General features: G+C 51.0%; 1 protein-coding gene across 1 annotated transcript; it reads left to right on the top strand.

Moving 5' to 3' along the window:
* The first annotated feature begins 6,434 nt into the window (after nt 1-6,434).
* KLK5 (kallikrein related peptidase 5) lies at nt 6,435-12,332 on the top strand. The gene is made up of 8 exons (XM_058279150.1): nt 6,435-6,574; nt 6,807-6,884; nt 7,245-7,369; nt 7,493-7,552; nt 8,413-8,677; nt 8,904-9,160; nt 9,259-9,392; nt 11,922-12,332. Exons 1-8 carry the CDS (start codon nt 6,435-6,437, stop codon nt 12,075-12,077), a joined length of 1,215 nt encoding a protein of 404 aa, XP_058135133.1. The 3' UTR covers nt 12,078-12,332.
* The last annotated feature ends 309 nt before the right edge of the window (nt 12,333-12,641 follow it).

The following is a 12,641-nucleotide window of genomic DNA, read 5'->3' as shown; positions in this document are numbered from 1 at the left end:
GAAGCTCCGTGCATTTGATATTTAAAGTGCTTGTGTGTTTAAGAGAATTTGATCTATTATAGGGACAGCTTTGTGACTCCAGCTTGAAATGTGTAGTTGATTTGAGATTTTTAAGTCGGAATTACGCAAGTTTATATCCAATATTGGAATACTTGCAAGAATAAACATTGATAGTTATACTTTAAGTATAATATAAAAGTTATGTCTGTGAGTGTAATATATTTAGGACCATAAGCTTACATACAGGAAGCGGATGTGGCTCAAGCCCTTGGGTACCTGCCTACACACGGGAGGTCCCAGTGCAGTTCCTGGTGCCTCCTAAATAAGATGAGCAAGACGGCGCGCTGACACACCAAGATGACGACGCAACAAGGTGACAACGCAACCAGCAGGGAGCGGAGGTGGCTCAAGTGACTGGATGCCTCCTTCCCATTTGGGAGATCCTGGGTTGGGTTCCCTGTGCCTACTAAAAAAAAAAATTAAGATGAGCAAATAGCAAGCACAAAACAACGGGGGGTGGGGGAGAAATAAATTTTAAAAATAAATCTTTTTTTAAAAGTTTATATGTATTTAGATGTATAAACTTGCATATAAACTTACAAATATGTTTAGATGTATAAACTTCAATACTAGAAGATTTGTTTAAAAATTTTAGAACTTCCAGAAGAGAGCAAATGTATTGGTTTTAAACATGTAGCTTAAAATGTTGGAAGGCATTCCATTAAATTAAACATCATTTTTAAAAATAAAATTTTATTGAAGTATATCATTCATACATGAACATACATAAACAATAAGTATATAGTAAAAAAGCTGTGTACTTATTTAAAAAACATATGTATCATCATACAGGGCTCCCATACATCACCCCCCCACCATCATTTTGCATTGCTGTGAAACATTTGTTACAAACTATGAAATATCATCATCAAAAAATTACTACTAACTATATAGCCCATATCTTTTTTTTTTAAGATTTATTTTATTTATTTCTCTCCCTTTTCCCCTGTTGTCTGTTCTCTATGTCCATTTGCTGTGTGTTCTTCTGGGTCCGCTTGCCTTATCCAGCAGAACTGGGAAACTGTGTTTCTTTTTTGTTACATCATCTTGTTGTGTCAGCTCTCTGTGTGTGCGGCACCACTCCTGGGCGGTGGTGCTTTTTTCACGCAAGTGACTCTCCTTGCAGGGAGGGCAGACTCCTTGCACGTGGGGCCCCCCCACACGGGGGTGCCCCTGTGTGGCAGGGCACTCCTCGTGCACAGCAGCACTGCACGTGAGCCAGCTCAGCTCACCACACGGGTCAGGAGGCCCTGGGGATCGAACCCTGGACCCCTCATATGGTAGACTGTCGCTCTATCAGTTGAGTCACGTCTGCTTTCCTAGCCCATATCTTATATTTGGTGTTTTTTTCTTCCAACCTACCCAATTATTAACACTGTGTATCAATATTATATACATTTTACAGCTTATGAGAGAACGTTCTCAAATTTGTCGTGCCAACCACAGACGATCTTCTACCACTGGATTCCCTGTGTTATACATTCCCATGCCTTGTACAATCCATTCAAAGTGTGCTCTCAGTGGCTCTCATTTCATCATGGAGTTGTGCTGTCATCACCTCAGTCAATTTTAGAACGTTTTCATTATTCCAAAAGGAAAAATCCTTTACCCCATTAGGCCCCCTTATAGTTGTCTCTTTTTTGCCATTGCTGCAAAAATATTACAATATTATCCTTAACACCCACATCCTGGGGAGGACTAATGCCATCAAACAGAGAGAACTGTATCTCTCGAGAGAAAGGGTGGCTCCCAGGGCATTAGGGCAGTTGAGCAAGTCAGGCCCTGAACACTGTTGCAAGTATCTCTGAACATGGCTCCTCGGGGAATGGAGATTGGCTGTCACTGTGGGCCCCAAGGGGAGGGGAAAATGGATGTTGAATGGATGGAACCAAGGTAAATGTGGGGGTAAGAGAGGAGTTTCACGAGAGTACACAAGGATGGATATAAAACATGTAATATTACACCAAAAACATATAGGGGACGACAGACTAATAAATGTAAACCATAATGTAAAACATAGGATAACTGAAAAATTTAGAAAACTGTATAGCCTAAAGTATGGACCACAATGCAAGCACAGATGTCATCTTGTTTGAAAGCTATTGTTTCAGAGTCTGTACATCAGTTTCAGTAAATATGATATGAATATGTTAAAAAATTATCGCTGTGGAAGGGAAAAGGTTTTATGGTGGATGTGTGGGAGTACTGTATATTGTATATATGAATTACTGTGATCTAAGGCTCTTGTGAAGAGAAGCTCAATAATTAGGAAAAAAGAAAAGAAAAAGATAGGATGTAGAAATTTTTCCAAATCAATATGTACTCTAGATCTAACCTTTAAACTCATTGCTATATTCCATTTTACTAGTAAGGGAACCTGACATTATATTGGGATTCACTTTACAGGAAGTTTTGGATCACAGAGTGGTTCAACAATGGTGGCGGAGGAATACTGGTATGGGATGTTATTGACAGGCTATATATGGTTGACAGGGAGTTATACAGGGCATATGTCCAGGGTGCATGGTAATGTTTAGATATACTCATAGTGGAAACAATTAAAAACAACAGCTGGGGGGGTACTGGGTTCCTGGCCGGGGGTGCTCTGTTGTGGTCCCTAGGGGAGCAGCGGCAGTCCCCCAGGTGCAACGGTAAGAACGAGGAAGGAATGAGGGTCCAACAGTGGGCTCCTGATACTAATGACTATGCTTGTGAGCCTATACACCTGCAATAAGAACAAGGCCTAGAGCAGCATTGTGCCTGGGAATTTCCTCCTGACAGCCTTCATATTACTCAAATGTGGCCAGTCTCGAAGCCAAACTCAGCATGTAGATGCAGTGCATTCCCCCCAGCGTGGGACATGACACCCGGGGATGAGCCTCCCTGGCACCGAGGGCTACTACCAAATACCAGCTGAAGATGCAACTAGAAAATGACCTTGAATTAAAGGTTCAATGCGGATCAGCAGAATATCCCTGTCTACATATAATAACATGACTTTAAAATGCTGTTTGACCTAATGTAAGGGGGAAATGGAAAGGAGAAATGAGTTTATATGGCTACGAGTCTCTAAAAAAGAGTCTGGAGGTTGTCAGAAGGATTGCCCTTATGCACACCTGAGCAGAGTCTCAGAGACAGATAAAGTAGATACAACCCCAGGTATTGGTTCTTTTGAGGGCTAAAGAGACCCACGGGTTCTATGGTCATGGCAGATGGGGTTCACTGCCATGTCAGATGGCCCTTCTTTGGAGCTGGTGTTTCTGCATGATGGAACTGGACTCAGATGTGATCTCTTTTCACAAGACTTTCATGCTACTTTACTGGAATTGTAGTTGGTGTTGGGGTTTAAGATATATTTAGGGGATTTGAATCTCTGGACTGACAATATGATACCCAGGCCCAGAGCCTCAACAGACTTCAGCTCCTACACTCTGATTTATTGGACTTACTCCACTCAGCTAACATGGAGTTGAAGAAGGTCAACCACCACACCATGGAGCCTAGAATGCCTACAACTGAAGGCAGGAGGATTGCATCCAGTATCCATGTGGAATCTAAGCCCCCACTTGACATAGATGTGCAATGGACACAACCAATCCAATGTCCACAGAGAAAATGTGGCATTGGTGTGGGAAGGGTGGCCATGGTGGCTGCTGGGTGCGGGGAATGGGAGGAAGAGATGAGATGGGGAGGTGTTTTTGGGACTTGCAGTTGTCCTGGGTGGTGCTTCACGGACAACTATGGGACATTGTAGATCCCCTCAGGGTCCACTGGATGGAACGTGGGAGAGTGTGGGCTATGATGTGGACCATTGACTATGGGGTACAGCGATGCCCAGAGATGTACTTACCAGGTGCAATGGATGTGTCATGATGATGGGAGAGAGTGTTGCTGTGGGGGGGAGTGGGGGGCGGGGGCAGTGGGGTTGAATGGGACTTCATATTTTTTTAATGTAATATTTTTTTAAAAAAATGAATAAAAAATTAAAAAAAATATTATCCTTAACTATCTTCCAGAAGTTAACAGTGGGTAAAATTTTCCTGTGTATTACCATATTCTTAAAACTTTGTAAAAGAAAAACATTGTTATATTTATACTATTAACCACAATCTTCATCCACCACTGGAGTCACTACATTATACATTCCCTACATTATTCTCTAGTTTCCTTTCAATTGATATTTATGTCCAGAGTACCCCTTTCAGCCACATACAATTTTATGAACCAGCAGTGTTAGTTATATGCACTATAATGTATACCATCAACGCTATTTATTTCTACCCTTTCACAATAAACCTTATTAAAAATTCTATATACATTGAGCGTCAGCTCCCATTCTCCACCCACATTCTATTTCCTAGTAACCTATACTCTAAAGTTTACCTCCAATAGTTTACTCATCATATTTAGTTCACATTAGTGGAACCATACAGTATTTATCTTTTGTGCCTGGCTTATCTCATTCAACATAATGTTCTCAAGTTTTATCCATGTAATATGCATCCCGATTTCATTTCTTCTTACAGAAGAATAGTATTCCATTTAAACTAAACATTATTTTAGTATCCCCATCAAAGGAACTGTGGAGAAATACCTAGAATAAAAAGGTTTGCAATCTAAAGTTAAACGACTAAGGAAGAAGTAGGCTGTTGGATTTATCACTTTAGTGCATGAAATTCTAATTTCCTGGATCGAAGCAAACCTTGGGATACTTTTTACCTTCTTGTTCACAAAAATTCCCCTCCAGGGCGATTTTTAACAGGTGCTTAGCAGGTGCTGGGTTATAGAGGTGAGCAGGAGCGCCTGGCAGCCTCTCTCTGCCCTCAAGGAATGTGAGCTCACCAGGGGCAACGTCTTCAGGCTTCTTGGTCTTCGTCAGATTTGTTCAAGGTTAGCTCTGAGCCAGGCACACAGTGGGAGCTCCATAAACGTGTGTTGAATGAATTTTGGTGCTTACATCCTAGTAGGGGCAGAGACATGTGGAGACGTTAGGGACAGGTGCAGAGAGATGAAGTTGGGGCAGAGAGAGAGAAAGAAGATTCAGAGTGGAGACGTGACCAGTGAAAGGGGCAGCGGCCGGCCCAGGTACAGGAGGAAGGAGCCACCTTTTGGTCTCCCCACCCAACGCCCCACTTTCCAAAGCCGGGGAGCACCCGCCCCCTTGTCCTGGCTTCCTTCCCCTTGACAGGTGGCCCTGCCCAGTTCTCACCCACGCTTGGCTCTACCAGCCTGGCCCAGGCACCTGCAGGACCCGAGACTGAATCCCTGTCTCGTTCCCTCCGGTGGCCTGGCTCCAGGTGAGGGGAGAGGGGGCTGAGGGGGCTCTGCAAAGGGGTCTGAGTCTCTGTTTTGCCCAAAATCCAGAGTGGAGGAGATAGAGAAGGAGAAGGAAGCAGAGACACAGATACTCAGAGCCAGTGATGGGGACGGGGTGGGGGGGGGCAAAGGAGGTAAAAGAGGGGGGATGGTACAGCCACAGAAGCAGAAGCACCCACAGGCTGAGAAGGCTCGTGGAGGAAAGAGAGGGAGAGAGCCAGCGAGACTCAGATACGAGAAATTTAAAAGGAATCTCCAAGTCCCATAAAGAGGCACCAGGAAGCCTCTGGGGGACCCACACGCTCCTTATCTTACTTGCGGAGATGGTTTATGGGTATGTTATACCCACACATGAAAGCCCACCAGACTGTGCACTTTAAATATGCACAGTTTACTGTAGCTCAATTGTACCTCAGTAAAGCTGTAAAAAATAAAGAACCCAGAAAGGAAATAAGAGTAAATAAAAGGAGAGAATTCTAAGGTGTATTTAACAAATAAAGCCTTTCAGAACCATTAAAAGGAGAGAATCACACAGACATAGAAAAAGTCCAAAAATGAAGCAGGAGAGAAACAGAGAGACAGAGACATGTCCAGACAGAGGGAGAAAGAAACGGGGTTCCTAGGACTGGGGTCGCGTGGTGGGGAAGAGAAAGAGACCCCCCCCCCCAAATACTCAGTGGTACCAGATACTGAAAGAGGCAGAAAGGTTAGAGGAGGGGACCACGGAGATGGAAGGGTAGAAGGGTTTGGAAATAGACCAAATGAGAAGGGGGGGGGGGGTGCAGAAAGAGGTGAGAGGTGGAAGGAGCATGAAGTACACAGAAGAAGAAAAAGCTTTGCGCCAAGAAGAGGGACCCAGTCATGGCCAGGACGCCAGAGACGCGAGGCTGGGGGAGGCGGGGGCGGAGAAGGCCTGACCTCGGGGACCCCTCTTCATCCCGTGGGCCAGAGAGGCAGGGAGTGGCGTTCCGAACTGGGAGGGGGGGTGCTCTGGGGGCGGAGGGGAGGGGAGGCAGGAGTCGTTCCCCAGGCCCGGCAGCGCGCCTCACCACCCCGGAATGCGCCCCGGGGAAACAGGGGGTGGTTATAACCCCGGCTGGTGCCTGGGAGCGAGGTGCAAGCGGCGGCGCTACGCGGGCCCGAGCGCGCAGGCTGAACTGGGAGCCGGCTCCCGCTCGCCGCGACCGGGGACGCGCTGGTGAGGCCGGGGGTGAGCGCTCTCAGCAGGCAGCGCGGGAGGCGGGAGATGCCGCGCTCTCTTTCTTGTCCCCCTCCTCGCCTTGCGTGGAGAGTGCTAGAAGCGCCCGACTCCCCTGAACGCTGTAGTTCCGGGGTCTCTCCTCCGCGTCGAGAAAGTGGGGGAGCCTGGAGAACTGGGCAGAGGGGTGGGCTAGGGGTTCCCAGAGTCACTTGGGCCTCCCCCACCTCAGGTGCAGTGACCATGGCCCCAGCGGGACGCCTCTGGGTGCCCGGCGCCCTGATCGCAGCCCTGATCCTGGGGGTCGCAGGTAACCACGAGCCCCGCTTGTGCGCGCCATCGTGGGTGTCGGTGTGTGCGGCCCTGCGGCGCCTGAGCCGGGGGGGGGGGGGGGGGGGGGGCGGACGCGGGGCTGCTGGGCAGGGCTCCAGGACCGGGCGAGGGAGGGTCGGTGGCTGACTCTGGGCTAGTGTGTGTGGCCGTGTGACTGTTAGCCTGCGCGTGTCTGGAACCACGACGTCGTGAGCCGGCCGCGTGTGCTTGAGGTGTGTGCGAGTGACCGGCTGCGGCCGTGTTCGTGACTGCGTGTCTGGCCCTCTCATTGTGTGCGTGCACGCGCGCGCCTCGTCGCGCGTCTAGAGCGCCCGTGCTACTGGCGCTGCCCCTTGAGGCTGTGTGATCGGGTGTCGGTGCAGCTGAGGTCGCGCGGGGCTCGGAACACGCCGCTTGGCTTTGTGGACGGCTGCGGGCGTCTGGGGCTCCTGCCCCGCTGTCATCGGCTCGTGTGTAACAAAAGTGGGCGTCACCCTGAACAGGCGTGGCTGCGCGACTGCGGGTAGCCGCGTGTCACCGTGCGGTCGTGGCTGGTGATTGCGCGGCCTCTTGAGGCTCTGGGACTGGGTGACCGCGTGTCTGCAGGGGGCTGCTGCCGGGGGCTTGAGGGCGCGGGAGCGGCGGTGGCCAAGAGCCTGCGCGATGGTGGGCCGCGAGGTCCTCTGCACCGGTCCCTGCTGGGTCTGGGCGTGGAAGAGTCCCCTGAGTGCAATCAATCTTGTCACTGTGTCACCGTCAACGTACCCGCAAGCAGAAGTGAATGTGGCAGTGACTGCACGTCTGCACACGCGTGCCGAGGAGACACCGAGTGGGGACCCTGTAAGGCCGCCTGCATCCACAGCTGTCCTCACCTGGGTGCACCTGGGCGGCCACGCGCGGGAGCTGTGCGGGTAGCTGTCCCGTGGGGAGCGCGGGCCTCTAACCAATGCGCGTGCTTCTGCGTGAAGGAAGGAGACTGGGTGTGTGTGTACGTGTTTCGCTGAGCTTGTGCGTCCAAGGCTTTGCTTCTCTGGGTCTCGAGCAAGAAGGTGAACGAATGAATGGGCCCTGGGGTGGCTGGTGACTGTTCGGGGCAAGTCTGCGCGTGGGAGGGGGTGGTGACAACAAGATTGGGGAGACACGCCTGCGTCTGAGAATTCAGAAAACGAGCTCGGCTCCCCCAACCGCACTCACCCCTTCTTGTCATTCACGCCCCAGGGCTTGGGCTGCCCGCCCCGGACCTCCAGTTGCGTCCTGCTACCCCCATCTCTCAGGGTCTGCCCCTTCCAGGCCAGACCCCATTGTCTGAGTCCAGGACACAGGACACAAACACCCCTGAAGCCCTGGGCGCAGACCCAGCGCTGGCTCTGCCGCTGAGGTGGCCCAGGGATCCTGGACCCAATTTTACCTTCCCCTGACCCCACCCGCTGGGCTCCAGCCGCACCCAGGAATCACGGAGGCCGAGTCCAGCCTCCAGAGCCTCTGGCCCCGCCCCTGAGCCCCGCCCCTCCCGCCCGCGCCCGCAGAGCCTGCCCTGGGCGGTAAGGATGCCGCCTGCGACCGCAGCTCGGGGTCCGCACCCTCTGCGGGCACCCGCGAGCTCAGCGCCGTGGCCGGGGACGGCGACCCCGAGGACGACGGCAGCAGCAGCCGCATCGTGAACGGCTCCAACTGCAGGAGGCGCGAGGAGCCCTGGCAGGCGGCGCTGCTGCTGCGCCCCAACCACCTGTACTGCGGCGCGGTGCTCGTGCACCCGCAGTGGCTGCTCACCGCCGCGCACTGCTCCAAGCCGTGAGTGCGCGCCGCGCGGGGCCGCGGGGCTCGCGCCGAAGGGGTCCCGGCTGGAGTTAGGGTTGCGTTTGGGGCGGGGAAGACCGTGTGTGGGTGACGGCGTGGGGCTCGAACTGGGAACGAGACGGGGGTGGGTTTGGAGCTGGGATTGGGGCGGGGGTGGTTGGGGTAAGGGCTGGTCTTGGATGTGCGTACAGGGGTCGGGTTGGGGGCGATTCTTCCTCAGAATTTTCCAAATTCGCCTGGGCCACTTCTCCCGGTCACCCATGTATGAAGCCGGGCAGCAGATCCTGCAGCGGCTCAGGTCCATCCCCCACCCCGGCTACAACCGCCCCGGCCACTCCAACGACCTCATGCTCATCAAGATGAACAGCAGGGCCCGTCTGACCCCTGACGTCAGGCCCATTCCCATCGCCACCCAGTGCCCCGTTGCCGGGACCAGCTGCTTGGTGTCGGGCTGGGGAACAACGAGCAGCCCCCAGGGTGAGCGCCCCGGCCCCTCGCCAGGCCTCCCTGCGCCCCCTCCCCCTGCCCTGCCCGGCCCCACCTCTCACGTGGTCCTGCTCTGCCTCTTTCGACAGCGAAGTTCCCCGCTGTCCTGCAGTGCTTAAACATCACGGTGCTGAGTGACGAGAGATGCAGGAAGGCGTACCCAGGACAGATCGATGGCACCATGTTCTGTGCAGGGGACGAGGCGGGCCGGGACTCCTGCCAGGTGAGGCCCGGAGCCCTCCCCCTCTTCCCAGCAGCTGCTCACTGAGTGTAATTTTGTGCACGTGTAATCTGATGTTGGAACCTGCAACCGGGCTGGGCCATGAGGATCCAGCGATGGTCAGAACGATTAGGACCCTGAACCCTGAATTCTCATGGAGCTCATCTTCCGGAGCAGCTCTGTCCAGTAGAAATATAATGTGAGATTTAATTTTTTTAAAAACTTAAGTTGGAAAAATATTTCTAGTAGCCACCTTAAAAAAAGCAAAAAGAAACAGGTGGAATTAATTTTAATAATATATTTTATTTAACCCAGTATATCCAAATACCATCACTTCAACATGCATTTGATATAAAACAGTTATGAAATATTCTACTTTTTTTTTTTGAGGTACTGGGGATTGAACCCAGGACCTCGTATATGGGAAGCAGGTGCTCAACCACTGAGCTACACCTACTCTGCTGCTGTCCTTGTTTCGCACAAAGTCCTTGAAAGCTAGTGTTTATTTTTCACTGGCAGCATATCTTAATTTGGACCAGCTGTCTTTCAGTAGCCATGTGTGACTAATGGCTACTGTATTAGACAGCAAAGGCTGAGAAGGAGAGATTAAGGTTGCTCTGTGTGGTTGGGCAGGTTGTGCACTGTATAAAGATACCACATCTAAGGGGACATCCTTCACATAACAAATTTCAGGCAGATGGCAGGTAAGTGTCTTGTCCTAACAAAAATCAATGTTAATAGGACAATTTCCCAACAAATGCTGTGAAGTGTCATGAGGAAAGAAAACAAACTATGCCATGCATTTCAACAAGAGAGCGTTTAACACAGGGGAGTGGTTACAAAGTTGTTTATAGGGCTGGAGGAGCAAAAACAGTTGTATATTCTATATATATAATACACACCTATGGTCCAAAAAAAAAAAAGGTAATTTCAAAGAGTGGTAAGGAGCGTGCAGAAAATAAAACCTGGTAACCTAGGGCTCCTCTTCTCCTGGAGGAAGACAGCCCAGAACCCCCCCCTGTATTCAGAATCTCTTGGATTTCGGAGGGCGGTAAATCAGCGAGCCCTCTGCTGCCAGAATGTACCTTGCGTCAGTGGTTTGGGCAGCAGCGCTTGAGCCCCATTCTGATCACTGCAAAAAGCGCTCCCAAAGGTTTTAAAGACCTGACAATTGCAGCAACTTCCCAGGTCTCCCAACTTCATTTCTGTCCCCATGTGACACTGTAAGCCCTGGAAGTTGGGGAGAGGGGTAGGAGGGTGGAGGGGTCTTCATCAGAGCAGGAAAGCACAGCTAATTCAAAATTCCAGCATTTAAAACCACCTAGCCTTTCTGTAGCCAAGGTTAGTATCTCTTTTTCTGCAGACCTCAAGTTGTTTTTTCACACCAGGGAGTGGTCTGGATATGCCCACAATAAGCTACAAGCAAAAAAAAAAAAAAAAGCAATGCTAATTCTAATAATATGGTAATAGTAACAACTACTAATTGCCAGACACTATTTTAAGTAGCTTATATGGATCAACTTACTAACTCATTTAACCATTATTATTAGTCCCATTTTATAGGCAAGAAAGTGGAGACTTATAGTAGGTAACTAACTTCCTCTCAAAAGAAAGAGGACCTCCGCAGGAAAATGAAACAAAAAAATAATTGGGAAAGTTGAACCACAAGAAAGTCAAAATTTAAATGTCCAGGCAGCCAAGCTCTTCTGCCTTGAAACTGTGTGGGCTAAGGGGAAAAGAAGCCAGATTCTTTTTTTAAAAAAACTAATATGTTATTGTCTTTTTTAAAGAAAGATACATAGATCACAAGATTCTTAAAATTAATACCAAGTTTTAGGTGGGATTCATATTTTGCATACCATACATGAAAAAGGACAGTAAATGGTGGTGACTGTTACTACAGAAGGATAATCACAGAGCTATGGGGGATTAAGGACAGGCAACCCAGATTACTCCAAGGCAGTGGTTCTGAACTGGGGGTGATTCTGCCACCACCACCCCCCGGGACATTTGCCAATGACTGGAGACATGTTTGGTCACCTCAACGGGGGGTTTACTACTGGCATCTGGTGAGAAGGCTGGGAATGCTGCCCAACATCCTATCATGCATAGGACCCCCCACCCCAATGAAGCATTACCCTCCCCCAAATGTCAGTAGTGGGATTTGAATCGCTCCAAAAGTGAGAAGCATGGGGGGATTGGATTCAGGGCTGAGTGAGGAGGGAGGAAGGGGAAGAGGGTGCAGAGGAGGAAGAATGCATTCAAAGGCCGGGGGCGGGGGCAGGGGGCCCACAATGAGGGGCCCCGAGACAAAGAAAGGGGTGTTGAATGGAAGGGCCTTGGAGAACGGAGGCGCTGGGAGAGAAGTCGGGGACCACACAGAGGCGCAGCATGGGCTGGGGTGCAGTGTTAGTACCGTTCTCCCCTCCGCCTCCCCTTCCCTTGTTCACCCATGTCTCCAACTCTGCCTTTGGGTCTCTTCACGTCTGTGCTTTCCTCCTCACTCTCTGGGCCTCCGCCTCTCCCCTACAGGGTGACTCCGGGGGCCCGGTGGTCTGCAATGGCCGCCTGCAGGGCCTCGTGTCCTGGGGAGACTTTCCCTGTGCCCAGCCCAACAAACCGGGCGTCTACACCAACCTCTGCCGGTTCACCAAGTGGATCCAGGACACCATCAGGTCCAACTCCTGAGCCTCCCGGGACGCAGCGCTTCGACCCGCCCCGGCAAGACCCCGCTGCTGCAGGGACCCCCAGCACTTCCTCCAGGCCGCGGCCCCTCCCTGAGGATGTTAGGCTCTTTGGCCCCCCACGGCTCCTGGGAGCAGCGGGCCCCCTTTCCCTCAGGGGACTGGCCCTATCTCTCTAGCCGGATCCTGGAGGGCAGGGGCAGCAGGAGTCCGTCCTTCTCTGCAGCTGTGGCCCTAGTTAGGTCCGAGAAATAAAGCATCTGAGGAGACGCGGACTCCGTGTGTGGCCTCCTCCCTTCATTGCGCACTGGATCGATGGCCGGTGACCATGGACAGGTCACCACCACCTCTGGGTTACTGTGCCGGCTACATCAGGCTATCTCAGTCGCACTCAGGCTGCTTTTCAGTTTTTCGAACAGTTGTTGATCTAGGGCCTCTTGTGTCCCATGTGCTGGGGATACAGCAATGGGCAAAACAGACAACAATTCCCGTGTCACGTTGCTCCTGTTCTAGTTCAGGAATAGACAACAGGGAGATACATGAAGATACTCTCCAATAACTCCATAGA

The sequence above is a fragment of the Dasypus novemcinctus genome, chromosome 18, assembly GCF_030445035.2.
Source record: "Dasypus novemcinctus isolate mDasNov1 chromosome 18, mDasNov1.1.hap2, whole genome shotgun sequence".
NCBI classification, from domain to species: domain Eukaryota; kingdom Metazoa; phylum Chordata; class Mammalia; order Cingulata; family Dasypodidae; genus Dasypus; species Dasypus novemcinctus.
This window is presented reverse-complemented; position numbering and strand designations above follow the sequence as displayed.